The 24,638-nt window shown below is 45.3% G+C and overlaps 1 protein-coding gene across 1 annotated transcript in view; it reads left to right on the top strand.

Moving 5' to 3' along the window:
- Positions 1 to 7,046: 7,046 nt before the first annotated feature.
- E2F3 (E2F transcription factor 3) overlaps positions 7,047 to 24,638 on the top strand; it is a 41,937-nt gene continuing 24,345 nt past the window's right edge. Inside the window, exon 1 of the mRNA XM_062514986.1 lies at positions 7,047 to 7,612. Within this exon, the coding sequence (XP_062370970.1) occupies positions 7,292 to 7,612 (321 nt within the window). The 5' untranslated portion in view covers positions 7,047 to 7,291. The remainder of the gene's footprint in view (positions 7,613 to 24,638) is intronic.

Raw genomic sequence — 24,638 nt, 5'->3', positions numbered from 1 at the left:
TGGGAAAGGCAGAAAGTTGCAACAGAAGGACCAGCAGTCTAGCAAGTGGCCAATCCCCTAATCCTGCAACACACAGACGCTTAAAGTCACCTTGTGATAACTAGCCTGGATAAGGTCAAGTGTATGTTCTGTCTTTCCATGATAGGGGCATAATGCCCTTCCCTCTCATCAAGCAGATGGTCAGGCTCAACATTCCCCACTGAAAACCTCCCCAAAGCAGAACTATGCTGACATACAGAATTTATAATGCATGCATGATTATTGTTTTATTTTCATAAACAACATTTGCTGCAAATCAAAATTATATGTTTACCAATGTATGTAGGTAATGAAGTATAGAAAATGAAGACATTGATAAGCTTCTACATGTACACAGGATTTTTTAAAAACATAAATATATGGCTACATGCAAAGAATTGAAATTCTTTTGGAATATCAACAGATTGTGATAACTTTGCCTAGGGTTAAAAAAAAGAAATCATTAATCCTGGAAAGTAAACTCATCTGAACCAGGCAATTATTTCCCACCATATATAAATTTTGATATTTAGATTTAATGGATCTTACACAGGAATAATGAGGAGATCCTACCAGATGATGCTCTGTAACTGTATGTCCTTGCTCTAGTTAGGTGGTCACCTGCTTTCTCTGAAACCACTGAAATAGGAGAGGTGTCTCATTAATAATAAAAAAAATGTGTTCATGTATAAAAAATTTTATGGCAAAGTGACATTTCGAGGTTGATGCCTTTTAAAAATTAAGGGATAATAATCTTTTCAATTTTTCCAGAAACTGTTAGGCAAATACATGCAGTAACTACACCACATGCTGTTTGTAAAAGTAATTTTACTTCTCAATTCTCAGATCACATTCTTAGAAGAATTTATTAACAAAGGAAGTCAATTTAGTTTTAGTTTCATTTCTCTGTTTTTAAAAATTGGTCTAGATCATATAAAATATAATAATAATCCCTGTACATTTTAGAAGTGTAGATGTGATTCATGAAATTCCTCATATTTTTATTTACGTTTATTCTTAAAAGGCTCCCTGGAAAGGATGCCTGTATATTACAGTTTGGGAGGGTAGATGTGCCTATACTTAAGGTTATCCAGCATTTTTTTTTCTGGGACACAGGTTTTCAACCTTCTGTCACCTTCTAAAAGCTAAATAATTTGGTCTGAAATTTCACACAGAAGCCACTTGAGAATCAAGGCAGAGGAAAATGAGCTGTCTTTAAAAAAACCTGACAGGATTTTCTTTGAAGCAAAGCCTTAAAATCTGGTCAAGAATAAATCTAATACAATTTTTTCTGATTTTTTTTTCTGAAAGTAAAACATACTAAACATCTCAGCTCATTACTATTTAGCAGAGATTTAGAAGATGTCATCCTAGGATGGCAATCATCAGTGGAGGGAGCAAAAACTAGCATCACAATCCAGACTGAAAGAGAACAGACTTTGGCTTTTTCAGTTATCTGACTGGAAGAGTCCCATGGGAGATTTTCCTGGAGAGGAGACAAGAAGATCAGTGGCTTCTCAGGGATGACCTCCTCCACTTTTAAGATGGTCCCACCCTAATGAGCCAGAAATTAAGCAAAGCCAACAAGAGGCCAGTATAGATGAACAAGGAGCTCCTGACAAAACTCAAAGGAAAAATATAAGAGGTGGAAGCAGTGACAAGTGGCCCAACAGTAATAATAATAATAATAATAATAATAATAATAATAATAATAATAATAATATGGAGATGCTGTCCAAGCATTTGTGGAGGGCTTAGGGAAGTGAAAGCCCTTGTGAAGTTGAATCTGGAAAGGAATGTGGAAGGCAAGGAGAAGAGCTTTTCTAAGTACCTCAACAGCAAAGGGAAGATGAGGGAATATATGGGCCCACTGCTCAAAGGAGAAAGGGACTTGGTGACAAAGGACATGGAACAAGCTGAGGTACAGAATGCCTTCCTTGCCTCAGTCTTTACTGGCAAGATTTGCCTTCAGGAATCTCAGCTTTCTGAGACACCAGTGGGAAGGTCTAGACAAAAGAGGATTTACTCTAGGTAGAGGAGGACCAAGTTGGGGAACATCTAAACAAACCAAATATATACAGGTTAATGGGATCTGACAGGATCTATCAACAAGTGCAGAGGGAGCTAGCCAGTGTCACTGTCAGGCCACTGTCAATAATCTGTGAAAGGTAACGGAGACTGGGAGAGGTTTCTGACAACAAGAAAAAAGTAATTCCCAAATCTGTCTTTCAGAAGGGCCAGAAACATTGGGGAACTACAGGTCTGTCAGCCTCACCTCAGTCCCTAAAATGAGGTAATGGAACAAATTATCCCAGAAACTATTTCCAACACGATAGCCTTCTGCAGTAAGACTGGTTCAGTGGATGAGGATGAAGCACTGGATGGTATTTATCCTAAGTTCATTAAGGCTTTTGACGGAGTGTCCAGTAACACCCTCATGAAAATATGGATGAAGCACCGTCTGTGTTGAGTGGGCAGTGAAGTAGAATGAAAACTGACTGAACTGTGAGGCCCAGAGGGTTCTCATCCAGAGCACAATGTCCAGCTGGAGGCTGGTCATTAGTGGTGTCTGGTACGAGTAATGCTGGGGCCCACAGTATTTAACATCTTCTTCAATGACCTGGATTATAGGATGTCACACTTTCAGTGACAGTAGGAAACACACATCCTATCACACTCAGTATTCCCTCCAGATGTCCCTTTGTTGTCATGCAGGTTGTGTTCCAGTTGTTTGGTATTGAGCACAGTCTCATCCTTCCCTTCTCAACTCTTCCTTGCATGCCTGTGAAATCAAGTTCCAAAATGCAGGAAATTAATTACTTAAAGGTTAATAACTAGCAAACTGGGAGGGTTTGTACAATGTCAGTCCTACCCCTCTCATACATGCATAATGATGTGGTCTTTTATTATGTGGACATTTTTCCTGCACGGCTCTTCATTCAGTATTAAGAATGGGCAAGTGTCAAGGGATAAGTGGCTGTTGAGTATTTACTGCCCTCATAATTATTCCATATTCAGGGCTATACACTGATTTACTATCTATTCCTATTACAAACTTTCTTAGAGAGAGTTTTCACTTAGGAATATTTTGCAGTCTCCAGTGTAGCATTGTCTAGAATCTTCTTCATGGGAGAAGTCATATTGGAATCCAGATCTTCAAGTCAGATTTAACCATTTTAACATCTAGGCAAAGATTTTGCTAATGCTTCCACTACCTGCAACAAGTCAGAATCCCAAAGAAATTATTATAATCCTCATTACACATTATTTTCAGGGCAAATGTAGCCTTTTCCCTAAATGACACTGTGTGGGTAAAATTGCTTATCATCACACAGATAAAGACCATATTCACAAGGACAGCAGGATAGTACCATAGACCCATATTCACAAGGAAAGATAAATCACAGCTGCACACCAGCCTTAATAATAGTATCTCCCAAGCCTTTCACTTCTGCAGGATATTTTCTCTGCAACAGATACTGGAGGATGACTTCCCTTTAGGCAGCATTTTTTTCTTTATAGACCAACAGAAGTCCTTGGGCCTCCAATTAGCATCCTATATGAAGCTCTTTTTTAAAACATACTTTTTATGTATGTTTTAATTTCCACTTTCTTTAGGTTCCTTCCATTAGGAACTAGCTCCAGCAAGTGAATTGCACATTTAACAGGTCCCACTGCAAACTGAAATATCTGCCACAGAATTGTTTTAAGAAAAAAACAACATATCTCTTCTCCCACTGTATTTTCTGCAGATTTCAGTTTATGTATGGCAAAGCTGCTGTTCAGATGAACCCCAAGATTTTATTTGAAAATTTTCCACCAGCCACTCCACAGTCACAGCACAACTCCAATTCCAGAAGACAGGAACATATGACCCTCCCACTCAGATGATATGGGCCCTGTCTCCTGGCCATTCCATTTGACTGTTGCGCAATTTTGGGACTAGCTTTTAACATCTGGTTACAGACATAAATCTGCAGTAAGGATTTATTTTCTATTCTTATGTAAAAATAGATGTTGTTTTTCTGTGTTTATTGCAGTTCAGTTAAAGCATCCTTCTGAGAGTGTTTTTTCTTGCTTCTTGGAAACTTCTAACCTCTCTTATGCATTAAGCCAGACCCTTTCCTTCAAAAAGAAAAACAACACAGAGAGAAGCAAGATAGGATTTAACTGTTTAATAGTTTAGCTTGACTTTATTTCAGCTACTTGACTTACGCCCTTGACAGAGTAATGAGCTACTAGGAACTTAGATGATGAAAGAGCCAATACATGAAAGTGAATTCTGAAGTGTACCATGCATTAGCCCATGCACTGTCTGTTTTACTCCCTCAGTTTAACTGTGCTTTGTTTCTGCTCCTAGAATCCTGCCTAGTCTACAACATCTACATGGCTCTTTTTATACTCTCATTTTTGCTGTTTTTTCTCTTTAAAGGTCAGCTCTAAGGACTCCTTCTTTTTTACTCTCTTATTCTGCTGTGCTTTTTTATTTATTGCTTTCTTTCCTTATGCTGTAATATCATGGCCCAAATTTCTCCATCTTGCAGGATCCTTGAAACCACTGTAATGCTACCATTTCCATACGTATAAAAAAATTAATTTACTTTTCAAAGTAAAGATTAAGCACATTGCACATTACAAGCACATTGACTGCCTGCCTGCACTTTTCTTTCCATCTAGACTTTTCCCTTGCCCTTTGCCTGCTGTTCTTGCTCCTCAGCCTCTTCCCTGCTCTCGCCCTTGGATGTGCCTCAATTCTGCACGAGGCAGTGACCTCTGGTGTGGGAGACCCCACAGGATGCGTAGTTAGCTGAAGATGGCAGGGACCATGGCAGAGGAAAACCATAGAAGACACTCCAGGAGACTGGAGATGAACTCTGCGGTAGGGAGAGGTTTATGTTTGTCACTGCTTCTCCTTGAGGACACGCCTCACCCAGCCAGCAAGGTGCTGCTACATGTGCCGTGGCCAGGGCACGTTGAGCACAGCCTTTACCTGCTTCACCCTGTGCATGGGCACAGAGCTGGACATTGCTGACTGACCCCTTAGGAGCAGCCCACAGTAGCAGAACTGATCATTTGGGTGAAATTTTAAAGACTGCTAAAATTTTGCAGAACAGCATGAAATTTTCCAGGCAACCCCTGCTGCTGCCTGGGCTGGAAGGGCTATAATGACTTTGAAATGCTTTTAGGTCTTGGATAATGAGCACAAATGCAAGACTTAAGGATTTGCTAAAAGAAGTCTTTCTCATCTATTAAAAAGAATCCAGTACCCCTGGGTAAGCTACTGCAGGATTTCATTACCAGAAAATTCACTGATCCCCAACTGTCTAGATTAAATTGAATATTTCCTTAAAAGTTTGTTACCCTCTCTACAAAAGAAGAGTAATCTATGACCTTTCGTCTATCAGGCCACCACTACCATGTCTTCTTCCCCTACTTTTCCCTGTGACAAAATAAAAGCCAACCTACAAAGGTTTCTTCTACAAAGAAGGACACATTTTTTCTAACCAGGTTTTGTTGCCCATTTTTCTATGGAATCTCTCCATGTGGTATCTCTCCAAAGGTGCAGTCCTCAAAATTGCATCCAGTAGGTTAATCAAGGCTTTTTCAGTGCCAAACAGAACTTTACTCCTTTGATGAAAAACATGTCCAGAATGGAAGATGCCCTTACTTAACATGCAACAGTATTGTACCTTAGCCATCTACTTTGATTGACCTGAGGTCAGACTGAGGGTACCTTTAGGCAGGGCTGAGGATTAGATAAAGCTACTTGTTCATGTACCTGTTAGAGATGGAAACATGGAAGGTTCCCAAGGAAAAGGATCCTTATCTGCCTGACTCACCAGTGTCAGCCTGGAGACGCTGTCTGCTAGGAGCACTGGCTGAGGGAAAGGTGTGTCTGGAAATGAAACTTGAAAATATAGGGGATGGCTTGTGGGTGCTGGGCCGGGTGGGGCATTTTTAATAAATTAAGGGGGCATGCTGGCAACGCACTTTAAATTCAGTGGACAGGGTTGGTGCTCGGCTGAATGTTGGACAGAATTATCTTGGAGGTCTTTTCCAACCTTAGCGATTCCATGATTCTAAGGGGGCATTCAGTAAGTGAAGACACTACAGGAAATTGGGAAGAGCTTAGTGGGCATACTTTCACTGTTTCACCTCTTGGGAGGTAATACAGACCATAATGGAAGGGAGTATTTTGCTAAACTTCACTTTTTTGCCGAAAAAAACAAAGTTAAGTGCCTCGGATGTGCTAATTTGAAAATTTGTGGATGCAGGCGCCTGAAGAAAGCGGAAAAGCCGTTCCGCAGCTACCGGAGATGACATCCCGCGTCGGGACGCCTTTAAAAGGCTCCATGAGTACTTCCCCGCTGGGGCAGGCAGGTGCCTCTCCGAGCAAACCGAGGGGAGAACTCAGGCGATCCCTTCCGAGCCGCAGAGCTGCCGCGCGGGAACCGGCACCTCCCGGCAGCTCCGGAGCGGGGCCAGCGGCAGGGATCGCGCCCGGCAGGGATCGCGCCCGGTGGGCGGGCGAGAGCCTTCCGAGGGCTTCGGAGCGCCGCTCGCCCCCCGCGCCGAGGGGAGCCCGGCGGTGTCGGTACTGCCGTCGGTACTGCCGTCGGTACTGCCGTCGGTACTGCCGTCGGTACTGCCGTCGGGGCGGTGCCCGGGCGCACCGTGCGGGAGCAGCTGTCACTGTCAGCGAGCCGGCGAACCGGGATCCCGGCTGCGCGCAGGGGGAATCCCCCAGCCTCGCCCCCGCAGCCAATCGCCGCGCCGCATGCAAATCGCGGCCGCGCCCGGGCCAATGGAAAAGCGGAGGGGCGGGGAGGCGGCCCCCCCGTTGGACGGCGAGGGGGGCGGCGGGGGCCAATGAGGCGGTGAGGCGGGCGGGGCGCGCCCAGGGGGCGGGGACATGCAAATTTGGTTTGAAAAGAGGGCGGGAAATCCGAGTTTCGCGGGAGGCCCTTGGCGCGTAACCCGTCTCCTTTCCCTTCATTCATTGTCAGCAGCCGCCGCTTCCTGGAGCCATTTTCCAGTCGGCCCCACACAGCGGGAGCGGCCCCGCTCCATCCGCCGCATCTGCCCGCCCCGCTGCCTCTGTCCCCCCCCGGCGCCCCGCATCCTGCAGCCGGGGCCCCCCCGGCACCCGCAGCCCCCAGTATTTTGCGCGGGGCCTCGGCATCGAGGAGGAAAGGAGCTGGGAAGGCCGGGGGGGGAGGAGGGACGGGGGGGAGGAGGAGACGCGGCTGCGGGGACAGACCCGGAGGGAAGGATGAGAAGGGGACTCCAGCCTTCGGCCCCGGCAGCAGCGCCGCCGCCCGCGCCGTCCACGGACTCCAGAGCAGCCCCCGCCGGCTTCCCGGCCCGCTTTGCCGCCGGCACCTTCATCCAGATCCGCAGCACCGGCGCGGTGGCGGGGGCGCCCTGTGTTGTCTCCTCCGCCGCCGCCGCTTCCCAGGCTCCCGGTGCCTTTGCCCCGGCGGCGGATGGGGGCCAGCCCGCTGGCAGCTCGCTGTACTGCACCCCTCACGGACCCGCCGGCAGGACGGCGCTGCTGCAGCCCGCTCTCGGCGGAGGCGGAGGCCGCCCCCCGGTAATTTTGTGTTTTCCCCCCGTCCCCGCGGGGAGGGTGAAGGGGACCGGGGGGGGGATCCCGCTGCCGGCCGGACCCGGGGGGCAGGCGGGGTGCATGGGGGGAGGGCAGGAAAGGCGGGGGCAGCGCTTTGTTGCAATAAACTTTCCTGCCTCCTTCCCAACCCCCGCTGCTGGGTCTTATTGAAAAGGAGGTGGGGGGGGGGCGAGAAAAAAAAGAGGGGGGTGGAAAAAAGAGGGGGGATAATAATCCCCCGCCACGTCCCGCCGCAAGGGTGCAAAGAGAGAGCAGCCGGCGGCGGCGAAGGGCCCCGGTTCCCCCGGGGCGGGGGGCCGGGCCGGGCCGTGCCCCGCCGGTGTCTCCGCTTCACCCCCGGAGCCGCCGGTGACGTCTGGCACACGTGCGCGGAGGCCGCGGCTGTGACTGGGAGCCGGGGCGGGCGGGGAGGGGGACGCCGCTTCCTCCTCCTCCTCCTCCTCCTCCTCCTCCTCCTCCCTCTGGCCTGGGACAGCCCGACCGCCGGCCGGCTGCCCCCGGCCCCCGCCGCTCTCCGAAATGCCCCTGCAGCAGGTCAGTGACTCGTGAGGCGGCGGCGAGCACCAACCCTCCTCGCCCCCCGCTTTAGAATTTACGCCCCCTCCTTAAAATTTACGGGGCGGCCCCCCCCCACCCTAAAAAAAAAAAAAAAATCCGCCTCCCCCACTCGTGGGGTTTTCTTTGTCCTCGCCCATTTCGGGTGCGCGCTTGGCCCTCGTGGGCTCCGCCGAGTTGGAGAGTGGGGGAGGGCGCGGGGCATCCCCGCCGCACGGGGGTCGTGGGCGTCGGGAGGGGCCAGCCTGCCCCCCCCCACACCCCCCCTTGGGCTCCACGACCCCCGCCCGGCGGCGTGGCATTGCTAAACTCCTTCCCACCTCTCCCCCTCTCGCCCCGGTGCGCCCCTGCCAGGGCAAAAGGGGGTTTAACACCCCTTCTCCCCGCCCCCTTTTCCTTTTCCCTGCATCCAGTCGGTGATGGTCCAGGTATGGGATGGTGCTGTAATTCTGAAACACTTCTGGAAGAGCTTTGGGAGCAGCTGGGAGACCGGTGAGGATGGCATGAGCTGCCTCTTGTGTGGGTTTTTGCAGGTGTTTGTTGCTGAGCTAGTGGTGGAAGTTTCAACGCTCATCAAATCCCATCCAAAGCTTTTAAAAAAGCTATTATTGTTATTTACTTATAAAATAAGCATCTTTGCTATAAAAGAGAAATGTTTTTTTTGTGCTGTTGGTCTTCAGCATATCCCACTGGCACTCGGTATCAAGCAGGCTACTTCAGGCCACTTTGTAAATATTTGGTGGTCCTATGTGAAGGTTGATTCCTAGAAGGTGGGAAGGTGGTGGTAATTGAATTCAAAGAGGAGCATATGTTACACGGTGATTCTGGGAGAAAAATTATACAGGCTTTTTTGGTTTTGTGGGAGGGATATTGATGTCATAGGAACTCCTGAAATTTCTCATTAATGGTTCCTATAACACCTTCATGTATGATCTTAGTGCCTTTGTTTTTCTTTTTTTTTTCTTTTTTTTTTTTCTTTTTCTCATATGCTGCTGACCTCTCTAATGGGAGGAGCTCCTGGCCTTAAAAACCTGGGAAGGCTTATTTCTACCTTAAAGGTTTGGAAGTGGGGAAAGTGATTTTTGGCCTCTGCCTGTAAAAAAACTCCTTACACAAGTTGCGAGTTTGTTGTATACGCTCAGCCCCTGTACTAACTTTGGGGAGAGATGTGAGCTAGGGAAGGAAGAGAGTGGTTAGGCCAACAGTATCTACAGCCTCTGGCTGGCACCTTCCCATGGCGATAAGCCATCCATGGCACACACCAGGAAAGGGGCTGTGCATCCTGCTCTGCCCTGACAGCCGTGCTCGTGTCAGTGCCCTGCTTGGAGCTGTGCTGGTTTGCCACGGACCCATCTTTTGGGAAGTCAGGCTGGAGTGCCCTAGTGCTCTGCCTTGTCTTTCTGTGCCACATGCTGCTTGGCAGGGATGCTATCCGCCCCTTTCTGGTCTGCTTTCTTCAAAAGTCATGGAAGATTTTCTGGGACTGGGAGGTTGGGATGTTCTGCCCTTGGTTCCTAGCAGAGTATTTTTGACAAACTAATGTTAGGGACTGGTGAAAGGAGTAAGAAAATGCTGGGTAGCTGAGGCAGTGAGCTCAGGAAAGTAACACCAATATAAACTTAGCTCTTGATTATTGAATGGAGTCAGAGACTCCAGCTGAAAACAAGGCCCTGCTATGCAACAGACTGTAGAGATGAGTCTAAAATTCGGCCAGCACACCTGCACTAGTTAGGATTATGAAAATATTCTTGCCTTTCAGATGCACTGCAACTGCACTGGCAACCCACCCATCACTTCCAAATATAAACTGTGGTATGACTTGAAAAGAGTACAGCAATATAGTTTAGGGTGTGCAGGGAGATGTTCAGCTAACTCCATGAGCAAATGACGAAGGTTCTTTGGCGCAAGTAAGCTGCTTCCCCTTGGGAATTTGTTAGTTATTTTATCTGTGGTTGTGTATGTGTAACACTGCTGGAACAGCTTTGAAAAGTGGCCTCGTCCATAACAACAGGCCTCTCCAGCCCCACGCTGAGGAGAATTTGTGCACTCTTCCATGTCCCAGGCAGGTGTCTCCATACTGTCCAAAGCCAGCTCCTTTCCCTGTTGCCACCTGTCCTGGCAGCTCCTGGGGCTGCGGGTTATTAACCTGGCCCTTGTGCCCTGGAGAGCCCTGGCTCTGGGATGCTGTCACCCAGCTTCCCTGCCCTTTCAACTTGAGGGGCTTTTGCAGGATTCCTGGGGAGTTAATAAAAAGTGTTACCAGGTGGGTCTGAACCCATGCTCTGGCTTAAACACCAGCAGTAATGAAGAATTAACCCTTGCCAAACAACCATCGGCTTGCACCCCTTGGGAGAGCCTGAGCCTCTGGAGACAGGGTCAGTGCCATGGCAAGGGGCCAGTGGTCCTGCACCCTCCCATGCTCTCCCGCACCCTGCTGGGGGTTGATGCCTTTTCCCTTCTGGAATCTCAGGCTTCCCAGGATGGAAAATTAACCCTGACCTAAATAAATAAAGGTTTTCTGCTGGGCAAGCAGGTTGAACCAGCTAATGGCAGGTCTGGGAAGTGCCAGGGACCATCAAGAGAAAGTGGTGGCCAGGGATTTGGCGCAGGAGTTTTGACACCACACTGTTTTAGTGTCAGTGACTTTGTGACTCCTTGGATCCTCATGAGAATGCAGGAGAAATTAATGTTTAATGAGGTACCTCAAAAGCATTCTTGCTGGTGTTGCCTTCTCACTTTGTGTGAGAAAGTCACTACCATTTGCACTACCCTATACTCAGAAATGGGGCTGCTAAAATAGCAAGCTGCTCAAAATGTTTCTAATTCAAATAGTAGAGAATTTCTTACTGTCTTTGGGTTATAAAGATAAGCCTTTAAGAAGAGGGCCATTTTCTTAGCCATGAGAAAATGCTTAAATGGAGACACCACCCACATGTTAAGTCCTTTTTAAAAGGGGCTAAATCCTCTTAACAACAATATCTTTAGAGAACTCCTGTGGCCTTTAGATGACATGAGCTGTGGAGAGGCTAGTTCGGCATACTTCAGAAGGGGGCAGGAGGATTTACATTTCCAAACTGAATACTTAGTACCTCTCTCATTTTTCTGGTGATTTAGAAAGTACCTCTTCCTTCCTCCCTTCTTCTCAGCCAGACTCAGCTGGAAAAGGAGAAAAATGGGGTAACCCACAGTCTTTATCCTAGGTGTTGTGTAAAGGAGCAAGCCAAATAGGACATAAATAATGGACAAGGATTTAAGGTATGGAAGAAGAACGTGTAAGTTACACAAAGGAAGCAGGCGGTTAACTTTGTACCTTTTCTTTATTTTGCAGCAATGAAAAGGTTTGTGTGTGAAGACACAGGTGTTTTTGTATTCAGACCTGTTTTCTTTGCCTGATAGTTTGTGTTAGTAGAAATGAATGTTAGTATGAGTCTGGGACCTTAGCTTTTTGAATAGCATTTAAGGGATTTTCTTTGGTTCAAATCCCTCTCCTCCAGCAACACACTGTTCTGAGTCTGAGGAGGTACCTCATAGTCCTTTGGGTGCAGCTATCTGAGGTGAGTTCAAAGAAGTATAAACCCTGATGGCCCTAACCATGCTGACAAACATCTTGTGGAAAGTGGGCATCCTAATAAAACCCTACAGGAATAGGCTGTAGCTTGCTGATGGCTTCGCTATCCTCATGCAGAGGCCAGCTGTGCTGGTGTGGCTCCATCTGCACCAGAACTCCTGAGTATGGTAGCCCCAGGATGATAAGGGCTTTTGGCAGGGTTCCATGAACAGCTGAGCTGCTCAAAGGCTTTACTGTTACTGGAAGGAGTGCGCTTGCTTGTCTTCTCTACATCATCTCCTTTGCTCTGCCTATGGCCGGACAGGGTTCTTCCCCTATTACTGTGCCTGGGGAGCATCTGACTGTGCTGTTGGGTTGGGGTTTTGCTGCTTTAACAAGGTAGAAGAGCTGGGTCTGGGCGCTAGGTCTGGCAGGCATCTTGGGCCCAAGATGGGGTGAGTGAGAAGAAGGAAGGAGACAGGAATTTGCCCATGCAGTGGTGCAGAGGTGATAAATTGCCCCAGCAAACCTCCATTTTATAATGTTGGTCTTGTTCTTTCTGTGAATGTATTTTTCTTGTACCACCAGTCTACTTATCAAAAGCTGGGTAAGGGTCACTTTATGGCCTGTTTATTCTTCTGTAGAGGATGCTCCATCTGGTTGAGCAAATACAGCCATTTTGTTTCCCCTCATTTTATACCTGGTATGTTGGTGCTGTTCTGTTAATTTTACTGTGTACTCATCTGTGGGCATGTGCAAGCATTTACAAGGAGAATAGCCTTTGAATTTAGGAAGAGCTGTATATTTTGCAAGATGAAGGGTTCCCCCACTTCTTCTCTGAATATGACTGTAGCAAGTGTTTCAGAAAAGAACACTGGGAAGGAGGTTTGCACAGGAAAACCCTTTGTGCTTCAAGAGAGCACTTCATTGGTGAGGAGTTACAATGGGTTGTATAGGCTGGAGATTTTTGTGATCCCTGTTTGAATCTGGCTGTAGTTCTGACCTTAGGTAGCAACAAGTTCTAGCCATGATTTAGCTATTTTGTATGAAAGGAAAAAAACTATTTTCTTTGTTTCTTGCCTTGCTTTTTGGTTTTTCAGTTTGAAGTTGCTGTCTATAGTGTTCTTGGGTGATCCTAGATATTGTGGTAAGGAAAAATGATTTTCTGATGTGTTTCTCTGCACAATTTATGATAAATTATCTCCTGTCCTCAGATGTCTTCTCCACACTGAAGCGTGTCAGACAATTCATTTCTCCTGAAATGAAAGCCATTAATGTAAAGATAAAGGTGTCCTTTTATGAAGAAACCACACGGGTGTGAAAACAAGTGTGTCTGTAATTGTGAGTTTTTACTTGTGAAACTTCTGTGGACTGGCAGCTTTGAAAGATGTTTGAAACACATGGTAGACTGGCTTTGCAGAGACAGTTTCAGACCCAGTTTGTTTCATGAGGTCTTAACGTGGCCCTGGGGAAGGGAATGGGAGGTGTGGGACAGAGGGGATGGGTAGGCATGGCTGCTGTGGGAATAGCTTGTTATGAGATGCAAGTTGCAAAAAGGGAAGTGAAGTAGCACCATTCCTGTTTGGAGCACAATCCTGTGCAGGCCAGTAGGCTAGTGTGGCTATGGGAGGGAAATTCAGCCCATCCCTCCTGTTCAGAGCACCCAGAGTGAGATGGGTGCATGTGAAATGATGAAAACAGGAGCTTTCCTTGGTGGCTTCAAGTATGGTATGTTTCAAGCTTCACTTCCGAAGGGGTCTGCTTGGCTGATGGCCATGGCTCTGGTGGCAGGGCTGGTCCGGGTGTGCAGGGGTGGAAAGGTGGCTCAGGCTTTAGTCCTGGTTTGTGGGGGAATTGCCTGCTAAGGATGAGTTGGAGACTGACTTTAGTTCCAGTAGGTTTCTTGCACCAGTGGTGGTAATGAAGATCCAGCCCGGCCTAGTGTGGGGCTCCAGCAGATGGAAAGCTCTTAGGGTAACTAAATCTCCAGGTTTTATAATCTCTGCAAAAAACCTCATTTACAGCTGGCAGCACTAAGTGTATATGTATGGAGGTAACTCTCATCCTTACAGATGACTAAGTTGGACTTCGGGCTTTTGTTTTGGCTGTCAGAGTTAATCACTTCCTGCATTATTTTTCAAGACTAGGATTGTGTTTGTAGTTCTGGGGAGGAGAACCCCCCATCATGTTCCCTAGGGTCAGTGGTGTGCAGTGGGAGGGAGGCTGCCTGTGCCTCTGGGGTGCAGCTGCTGCAGTGCTGGAGGTGCTGCTGGTGAGGTATTTGGAATCTGTTTCAATTTCAATTCTGTTTGAAGACAGGCTTGGCAAAATTGCCCAATTTATCACATCTTTAAAAAGGAACTATTTAACTTCTGTTTTCCTCAAGTAAGTTGGTCCAAAACCACACTTGGAAGTACTATGCCTGGTATGGGTGTCTCTTGAAGTACTATGCTGTCTGCTTGGATGCTGCTGCTAGTTCCTGGATCTAGTGGCATTCATGGAGTTCTTAATGCCTTGTGAGCTCAACATGACCTGTGGTAAATATTTCCATCTGCAAGCCCTGTAAAGGGAGAAGGCAGGAGTTTGACTAGGTGTTCATTAAACTGGAGCTAAATGAAAATGGCCTCTGTGTGGTAAGAGTGTGCTACTTCATGGGTTTTAGCATCCCTTTTATACATACGTGAATGCACATCAAATACACTGGTAGGCAAGCCCAGTTTGCAAATAGCTAAGGTTAATGGCGTGTGCCATGAGTCTCCTGTCCCACTTATGAATGTGGACAGGTGTTGACCTGACCTGTGACAGTCTGAAAACTAACATGCTAACTCTGTCACTGCTGCACGTGCATGCCCTGTAGCTCTTGGGTGTGTCGTGCCCAATCTCATTGGCCTAGGACTAAGCATGGAAGGTGAAATGGAACATTAAAGATCACCTTCTCTGAATCAGCTGGCATCTCTTCTGTGAGTGTGCTAAGTTACGTGGGCAAATGTGGCTTTTCTTTATTCCTGCCTCTAAAAGTAAAACCAGGGTCTCGTTTCATTGTTTTCTTTGAGTAGGAGACTTAATTTGATCACCTCCAGCTACTTTGAAGATTATTCCAACTTGCATGTGGTTACATTTAGGTCCAGAAGTATCCACTACCTAAGGCTTGTAGCATATTTAGGTGCCTCACGTCAAGGGTCTAGAACTTGTTTCTTCAGAAGATATGGGGTGTTTCCTGCAATGTGCACTTGAAGTATTGTAGATGTTGAGTCCTTGGTATCTGAAGCTTTATATGGGCAAATCACTGTTAAAAGTAGAGGCTGCTATTACGTTGGCTTTCATTTCTTTGCTTTTACAATGAAATGTTACAGTCCTGTTGCATAGACCTTGTGAGCCCCTAGTTGTTTTGCAAAAATCTATGAAAACTTTTAGAAAACATGTAAAGAACTATTTTTGGTAAAAATAAGCTGTGTTGGGAATCTGGGCAGTAAGAGATGTTTGCTTAGCCTTGCCTGCTTCAGCTCCAGCATTCCTGCTCTGAGTTGTGGTATGTCTGTTGGTTATGTATGCATAGATCCTAAAAGTAATTTTCATTAATGAACTTCTTGAAAGACATTCTCATCTTAACCATGCTATTCTGGTTTGGGGTTTTTTTGCTTGTTGTACAGCTGTTGGTTCAAAGGTTGTTGCATATTGCATAACTTAGTGCTAGAAAAAGGGGGGTGGGGGAAGGAACTTGTTGGCAAACTTCCTTCCTTGTTAATTAAGGTGACATTAAAAGTCTCTGGTTTAGGACTCAATGGTGCACACCATGCACTACAAGAGTCTAATTCTTATATATCATGTCAGGCTCATCGGTCCACTCTACTAGTTCTCTCTGCATATAACTTGGTCTTAATTTTGGTTCTACCCATTAGTTATAAAGTCATACTAAAATTAGAGTGCAGTAACAGATAGTTTTTTGTTTTGTTTTTTTTTTTTTTGCAAGCCACTGAATATGCACTGTAGGATTTTCTACTTTTTACACATTTTAAAGCACAGATGTAATTTTAGAGTGAAATACTTCTCCATGGGGTGAGTGTACTATGCTGTCTAAAAACTTAGCTTTCAAATTTGCATTTCAAATGTTTTTCAGAAACAAACTGACAATGTAGACTTGTTTGCATCCCTCCTTCCTAGACCTTCAATTTAAGAGGTGTCATTTAGCAAATTTCACCTCTGGAAGTAAAAACCTCTCTTGGCCCAGCAATTATATTGGTGCAGTCCATTAAAGTTGACAATAGACTTCTGGGTTTTTTTTGGATGCTACCTAAGTGAAAGCAGATAAGTATGTAAAAAGTACAAAGTTATGCACAGAAAAGATTTCATCTTGTACCATGTGTGGAATGGTGGTTTGTGTGTCCCAGGTTGTCTACCATGGTTTAGGCTGGGTATTTGGAAAATGGTCTTTACCCAGAGGGTGGTTGGGCACTGGAACGGGCTCCTCAGGGACGTGGTCACTGCACCAAGCCTGCCAGAGTTCAAGAAGCCTTTGGACAATGCTGTCAGGCACATAGTGTGATTATCAGGGCTGCTCTGCAGGGCTAGGAGTTGGACTCAGTGATCCTATGGGTCTGTTCCAACTCAGGTTATTCTATGGTTATTAATGAGTAATGGTTCTAAGCTAAAAGAATGTGGATTTAGATTAGATATAACAGTTTTTACAGCAGGGTTAATGGAAGATTGGAAAAGGTTGCTCAGGTTGGCAGGTGATTGGTACCCATTCCTGGAAACATTTGAAGATGGGTTGGATGGGGCTCTGAGCAACCTGATCTAGTTAGATGTCAGTGCTCATTGCAGGGCCTGGAGTTGGACTAGATGACCTTTAAAGATCTCTTTCAACCCAAGCTATTCCATGTTTCTGTAGGAAAATACATGCTCTAAGGAGCAGATCTGAAGGGTTTGCTGCATTCTCTGAGTGTTTCTGTAATGGAAACTGGGCTTTCCTTCACCTTCTGCTTGGGTGTTTTTAACATCTGCTGTTTTAAAAGTCATTTTCCTACGAGGGACACTAGAAATGGAATTATATGGAATTATAATATCTTGAGTGGTGCTAGTAACCTAATAGTGCCTCAGTACTTGTTTTCTTGTGCTGCTAATTCTGGAATTAAGTGGCAATTACCATGTATATATGCTGGTGCTATTTTGCCTTGCCAGCGTTGTGTTTTTAGACAGCGTTGGTCCCACACATTGACAGTCAGTTTTTTGTCCCCATACAGTAAGCTAGTTCACACTTTGTCTAATGTCTTCGCATAGCGGGAATTGATGTTGGTTACAGCTCTCACAGAAGGCTTTTGTGTGGTGATATCTGAAAGCTGTCTTGTTGGAGCTTTTATCAAGGCTATTGCAATGAGGCCATTATCCCCGCTTATGGAAAACATAGATATTCGCAGAAATTTTTATAGCAATGCTTGGTAAGTGTCATGCTGGGACAGAGTGACAGTGCTGGAGCCATACAGAAATAATACCCGAGGTGGCAGCCGTGGCGGGGAGTTATCTGTCCTTGCAGACTTGGGGACAGGGTGGGAAGGGAACCCCGCACAGGGCAGGCGGAGGGTGGTGATCAGAGCTATTGCAGGCACGAATAATCCTGACCTTCGTCTCAGCAGAATAAAGTTTCACTTTTCATGGTAAGAGTTTTATTGAGTGGCTCTGAGTAACCCAGGTCTGAATTGCTGTATAATGCTTCTGCACCTCGTACTTTTTTGGGTGGTTTTTTTTTGTTTTGTTTTGTTTTGTTTTTTTTTTTTTGTTTTTTTTTTTGCTTTCAGCTGCGCGGTATCTGTGACCAAGAAGTGTCTCTGGGGAGTTATGTAAAACAGCAAGTTGGATGAGAGGAAGCTGAAACTTCACAACGTGCTGTAGTACCCTTAAGCACAAAATTCTTTGAGCCAGTAAAAAAGACAACTTACTACTTTAGGTGGGTGCAGGGAGGGCTTTAAAAATTATAATAGCATTTTCACAGGCTTCTTTGTCTCAACAGTGGATGTTTTACTTGGTTTATTCTTTTTTTCTCTCAGGAAATAGGGAGATAGAAAAAGATCTAAGTTGGTTTTTTTTGGGGGGGTTTGTTTGTTTGGTTTTTTGTTTGTTTTTTTTTTTTTTTTTTTTTTTGCAAAATAGTGTCCCCAAAGCATAAGCAAGTTGCTCATTTTCTTTCTGTGGTTCTTAATCGTAAGAGCTGCCTTGATGATTTTTCCCACCTCAAATTAGCAGTTTATTTATAACATGCTAATGTTCTGCATGCCCGTCGGTATTACTGTTCTGTCGTGCTGAGCTGAGAATTGTTCTCTCAAAAACTGATGCTGCAAAGATGACATAAAAGAACATGAGAAACTGCCTGTGATAGAGAAAGGTTCAGGTGGCTTTTGGTATGACTTTGATTCATGCTTTCTATAGAATCATTTACATTTCCTTCCTAATTTCTATTGCTAGTCACATTTGTGTTGCTTGGTTTTATTTTTGCTTACCAAAAATAAAGAAAAATGCCAACCGTTGGCTTTTGGCATCCTCGTTACCCTTTCGTTCCTGCTGGCAAACTTCTCTGTGGTAGTCTTCCACGCAGTGTCACCAGCTGCCTTCTTGGATTGCAGGCAGGGGAATGAGGAACTTCAGGGGGTGTTTCCCCCTTCCTGCAGGGTGCCTGTGGAAAGCCTCTTCTAGATCTAGGGGTTAGCAGCATCCTTCCCAGTGGTCCTCTGCTTCAGCTGCTCTGCAGAAAGACAGGGGAGCACTTGAAGCCCACACCATGCAGTGTGGGGTGTCTTGTGCATGGAAAAGCAAAGGGCAAAATAAAAACACATCCCATGAGTTTCTGTACTTGGAGCCATGTGCTTTGTAGGTGTTTGCAAGAGAGATGGCAGAGAAAGATACAAAATCGTTCGGCAGCCTCCAGTGTTGTTGTGACCTGTTCATCTGTAAAGATGCTCTTCGTGTTGCTGCTGGTCTTGGCACACTGAAGTCCTTCCCTATTCTTGTCTTGGTAGCATCGTTTTTGCTGAATATGTGGGAAGTGAACACAACAGCAGTGAGCAGGTTGTGTGCAATTGGCTAGATATTAAACTTAGGTACAGCCTTCTGTGGGCAGAATTTAGTAGTTACAAAGGAATCTTTTTGTGGTATTTGTATTTTAGGGGGACAGAAACCCCTTTTGCTTTGAAAGGGAATGTGCAGGGAATTCCAGAGACAGGCATATTTAATTTAGAGGAGTAAAAAAAAGAGAGAAAAGGAGGCAAATCCCCCTTATTCAGAGCCATATGTTCAAGATACTATCCTTAGTGTGCTTTATTTGCTTCAGAATTAGGAAAGAGGGTTGCTAGGACAAGTAAGATGCATTCACTTCTTTCACCTAAAAGAATTTTATAAGGGTGATTACAATCTCCTTCCTTTCTCCCTCTTTTCTAGTCCTGGAGAATAATCAGTTTAGTGATAAGTCAGAGCAAGCAAAAATGTGATTGTTCTCATCTGCAATGCAGAGATTAAGATGGACTCCTTTCTCTAAGGCCAAAATCAGGTTTTGAAGTGAATCAAGAGTAATCATTATGTTTTTAGTAAGAAAGGATCAGCATTTCAGTCTTTTTCTTTCCCCTTAAGATTTGTGCAGTTTGGAGGGGGGGAGCTGACTGTCCTTTCACTCTTTTGATGGCCTCAATGCCAGTTTCAAACTATTTCCCTACTTCCTCCAAGGTGGGCAAGCAGCACCAGTTGTACTGTACAAGGATTATATCTGTTCTAAGTACTTCTTTTGAAGTGGAGAAATGTGGCTTTCCCAGCTGTTTAAAAAGCTTAGTTGATACAGCATGTGAAGAGCAGGTCCCAGACTCTGCTCAACCAGCAGCAGAGAAAGGGGGGAATTGCCTTCAGACCTTGCAAGGAGAAAATTTGAGGCATGTGTGAGGTGCTCTAGTATATCTAGCTAAAAATATCAGATACTTGAGCTTGCCTTATTGACTTGTCGAATGGTAGGCAATACCCTGTTGAAATGGAAAAAGCCAACAGAGCTGGAAATTTGTGTAATAGTGCAATGGCATAAGAGGGGTGCCTTAAAGATCCCAGCAAAGATATTTGCCCTCCAGAGCTACTCCAGCTTTCCCACTGAAAATGCAAGTGTGGAGTGCCTAGAAGATTAGGAATAGCCTGCCTGCCTGTAATGGACCTGGAAGTTTGCTTCCCATCTGAAAAGCCGATGCCAGATTATTTGTCCATTCAGCCCAGTCTCTTTGTTTAGTGTTGATCAAATCCCATGAAAATATATTGTTTCTTCTGCTGCAGAGTAATGCTGAACACCTTCCTCCAAGTACTTCAACTCTCCCTGAGATGATGCTTTTTGTCCTCATTGTTGCTCTGCCTCTCCATGACTGCTTGGGCATGAGCCCCAGCGTGGAGTAGGTGCAGTGATCTTCACAGCCAGAACCTTGAATTAAAAGTATTGTCGTAATGGGAAGGTATATTTTAACTGGCTACAAGCATCTCCTGTAGCAACATTAAATTGCATCACTGTTTTCACTAAGCGTTTTTATCCAGAATATCAATTTCAACAAAGTGGTTTTTAAGTTCACTATGAAGATCTTTAATCTTGGAAGGCAGGCCAGCGTGGTGATTCAGGTAAAGAACCTTTTAGAGTCACAATATGGAGTTTTTTTGCCCTAACAAGGGAAGGTGGCGGTTTGAGCACGTGCCAGTTTGTCTTTCCAGAGCTGTGATACGGCTGAACCACAGTGGAAATCTGGAACCGTAACAACGCTGCTTATAGGAAGTTTGACTCCTTGCATTTAACCACAAATGTGGTCAATGGTAGAAGAAGCAATAACAGAGGGGAAGAAAGGTGGTAGTATTTGATTAGCTTTTTTTTTTCTCCTTGTTTTCTGCTGTGAGGAAAGAGTGATAATATTACTAACTGATGTTTCCAGTTTCTTCCTTGTTACACTTTGAGGATACTCTTTTAGGGTAGATCTGATAAGACCTGCTTTCAGCATTTTAAATTCAAGTCACGTGCTGCTCAACAGTTGTGCTGCTTGGTAAATGACTGGGTATTTCTGAAGACAGTAACATGGCAAAGAGGATGAAATACTGTGTCAACATCCTTCAGGTGCTCACATGCAGGGATTGAAATGCAAAGAGATTGAGTCAGGATGGATTTCTGCAGGAGGTTGAGAGATGGAGGTCTTCCCATTGGCCCTCACCATTGTGCCCTACACCAACATGCTGTATTCATTCAGTTCAGCAGCATGAGAATGACTGTCTCTCTTGGACACTAAAATAGCCTGTTTCCTATCTGCATGTTCTTGGAAATGAAATGTAATCCTCTCATAGGCAGAGTAGCCTTAATTGCCTCATGGGATAGGAAGGAAAGGATGAATTGGGAACCAGGTCTGTGCTACTAGAAGTGCTTCTCATAACAGAGGGGATTTCCTGGAACCATGCTGGGAGACCCTTAGAGGGTGTGGTTTCACAAGCCAACTTGCAGTGATCCAAGTTGGTGCCGCCACAAATAGGGTCATGCTGCCCTCCTTCCCTGCTTTGGCGCCTGCCCTTGTACCTCTCTGTGCTTGTCAGACTGGGGACTGCTCCAGCTGAAAGCTAACACTGACTGAGTTATTAGTTTTCAGCACGGGGAGCTCCCTGGCCCAGCCAGCTGAGTGGGGAGGGTGGAGGTGGCCGGCAGAGGCTGCCATGCCCTCTCCCCACGCACGGGATGTTTGCTTGGAGTGGCAGCAGGCCAAGAGCCTCGCTGTGTCTGTGACCTCAGCATCTCCTAGAAGCCAGTGGTGCTGTGTGGAACAAAACCCTAACAGATATCTCCATGAGGAAATAGGCAGCTTTTGTGCCGCTACTGACTGCTTGGGTTACCGAGGGCATGCAGCTGCCACAGCCTGGCCAGCGGTGCCCAAGGGCTGGAGGGAGCTCGCACGCTCTCCCCATCTCCAGCTTTGAAGGGCTTGGGGGCAGTATAGCGGGTTTGTGAGCACAGGGAGGAGTAAATATGGCTGAAAACATCCTCAGTTTATCGAGGAAAGCCATATTTGCTTAAACTGGGAATCTGCTCTGTGCTGTTTGCACCATGTCCCGTACGCTTGTCTTCCAGCCCTTGACCGGGGCTCCCAGGCTACGTGTAATTTAATTGTAGTCTAATGTCTGGCACTGAAGTAGGTGAAGATATAAATGTAATTTGTACCTAGAAGCAATCACTGCTATCAGGGTATACCTCCAGATGAAAGACTGGCTGTGCTGCTCTGACAGGTACAGCTCTAAACAGAGCTTTAATGTGACTAATTGTTAATAGGTGAAAGTAAGGGAGTGGTGGCCTTGCATGGAGGACAGCAGCTGGGGTGGCTTTTACAGTCAATAGCCACAGCAGCTGTGGCCGAGGGTCTTGTGTAGCTTATAAAGGTGGGAAGGCTCATAGGGCTTCTGGTCAGATGGGTGGTAATGAATGCTAGTCACATGCAAAGTTGGCTGAGGAAGGTTTAGTTTCATGACTGCACTCCTAGCAAAGTCTCCTTACTACCCATCAAATGGTGAGAAGGAGCCAGCCTGGATGGTGGTGAAAGCACCCAGGGCCCTGCTTATTCCATGCTACAGCAGAATTCTGCCTTTGTGACAAGAATATACTGCTGACTTTCAGCTTTGGCTTAAAAGAAGGTGTATCATTGTTATTGTAAGTATACCTCCACTACAAACTCAATTAGTGTGGAACTAACTCTGGAGACAGCCTGTAACTCACATGGCTGTGAAGTAAGGGTTTCACTTTAATCTTGTCTGTTTTCAAACATAACTATTTTGTTATTGATTACTTGTGAAAAAGGTTTGATGTATTTATCTCACAATTCTTACACATGCTGCCCACTGTCAGTAGCCTCAATTCTCCCCTCAGCAGCTGCCAAAATTTCCATCTTTCTCCCGATACTTTCTTTAGCACCATTATGCATTGAATTGCTTGCAGGATAGGAATATGCAAAAGCTGTGTAGCATTCCTGTTTATTTTGGAAGTCAATGTTTTACACAAGGAGCACTGTAACTCTGCCATATTTACCTTCTTGTATTTAATTCAATAAAATGTATTTACCTGAAGTGGACACGAAATTTCCAGTTTGCGGTGGAAAGCGTAGGACCAGGCTGCAGAACTCGTTCCAAGTCAGGACAGAGTGTCTGAGGGCTCCTTGCCAGTGCAAAGTGTGGGAGGAAAGTTGGGAGTAAGATGACTCTTGCTGCTATCATCAGCAGACGCCTGTTGAAAGGGTAGGAGTTATGGATGTCAAGACAAGACAACAGGTTTTTGTGTTTTCTTGGATTTTTGACTTCCAAGACAAACTGATGACTGGCAAAGCAGGTTTTGTCCAAGATTGTCTTTGCTTTAGCTTGGATAAGACCTTGCAGTCTCAGATAGTGAGATGTACTCAAGTTTTCTTGGGTAATCTTAGCTTTACAGTTTGATCATAGTTTAGAATTAGGGTTGGGAAAGCAATCAGTGTAGAAAATTAGGAATCTATCATGCTTAAGGATTTTTAGCAATCTCGCCAGCCTACGGGCTGGTGGGGGCTGCCTCAAGTTACCTTACCTTTTCTCCTGCTTCTTAGAGAACAAGGCTGTCCCTCCTTCCTATCCATATATTGTTGAAAGAAAACATCATCCACAGGCTATTTTTATTCCTATTCCTTTCCATAATTATATGTAGCTTTTATAAATCTGTGGATGGAAAGCTCTCGTGTACTTTTGAAGGGATTATTTGATCTAAATTTAAGAATGTCTCATGTCCAGTTGTGAAACCTTCTATTTTAGTTCGCCCTACCTACAGCTTTTAGTAAAACAAGAGGAAAAGGATGAAGAGGAGAGACTGAAAAATGTGTGTGAGAGGAGGGAAGAATGACTCATAAGTGGGACTGCATTTGAAAATGAAAAGGATCAAGGTGTACTGATCATAAGACAGAAAGTTACAGCTTCTGTTAAGAAGGCACAATTAAACCATATGGTCATTTATCTTCTGGATAGATTAGGGTAGGTTTCAGGAGGAATCCATGGGCCTGAATTGAGTAGATAGAGTTCTTCTCTCTTCAAAGTTATTTAAAGAAAGGAATTTTTAGTGCAGCCTTTAATAGGTGATATTTTAGTGCTAGATTCCACTGGAAGACTTCCCCAGGTTTCTGGAAAATCCCATTTAGCTGTCCATTGCCTACGGGATACTTCTAATAGCTGCATGGTTATACAGCAGGACAGATAGCAGAAAGGGAAAGAGGGGGAAGGCTGCACTACCAATAGCCAAATTTACTTTCTCTGAACTTTAGGCTACAATGAATTGAAATTAAGGCTCATGAGTAGATGCACAAATTTCTGCTTTCAATTCAAGTGTTGTCTCTTACCTTCTGCTAACATTCTGCTCTTGCAACCTTGTGCCAGCGCCCATAAAACTTCCAGAATGCTTGGGATGGCCAGTAGTCTTGAAATAAACCCTTTCTGTAGGGTTTAAGTAGTGTGCAATTATGAGGATGGAGTTCCTCTGTATATAGCTCTGCAAAGGGTGCCTGTGGTATTTCCAAAAGTGTTCACCAGCAGTATCCCACAGGCAGCTCTTCCTACCTTCACCCTTCTACTCCTGCCAAAAGCTAGAAGTTAACAAAGGTACAGCTGTCAGATGCGTGACTGAGGCTGGTAGAGAATATGTTCGATTTTGTAAAGCATTTTGATTAACAAAAGTAACTTTCAATATAAAATTGGTTTAAAAAATGGCTGAGTGGCAGGAAAAGAGTCCTTTTGATTGATTCCAGTGAGTATCTGCACTAATCCCAATACTGTGGAGTGCTTTCGTCATTGTCACAGAAGTAAACAAAAAAACTGTTACTGATAGTAATTGCCAGCAGAATAGGAAATGAT

Source organism: Cinclus cinclus, chromosome 1 (assembly GCF_963662255.1).
Source record: "Cinclus cinclus chromosome 1, bCinCin1.1, whole genome shotgun sequence".
Classification (NCBI taxonomy): Eukaryota; Metazoa; Chordata; class Aves; order Passeriformes; family Cinclidae; genus Cinclus; species Cinclus cinclus.
This window is presented reverse-complemented; position numbering and strand designations above follow the sequence as displayed.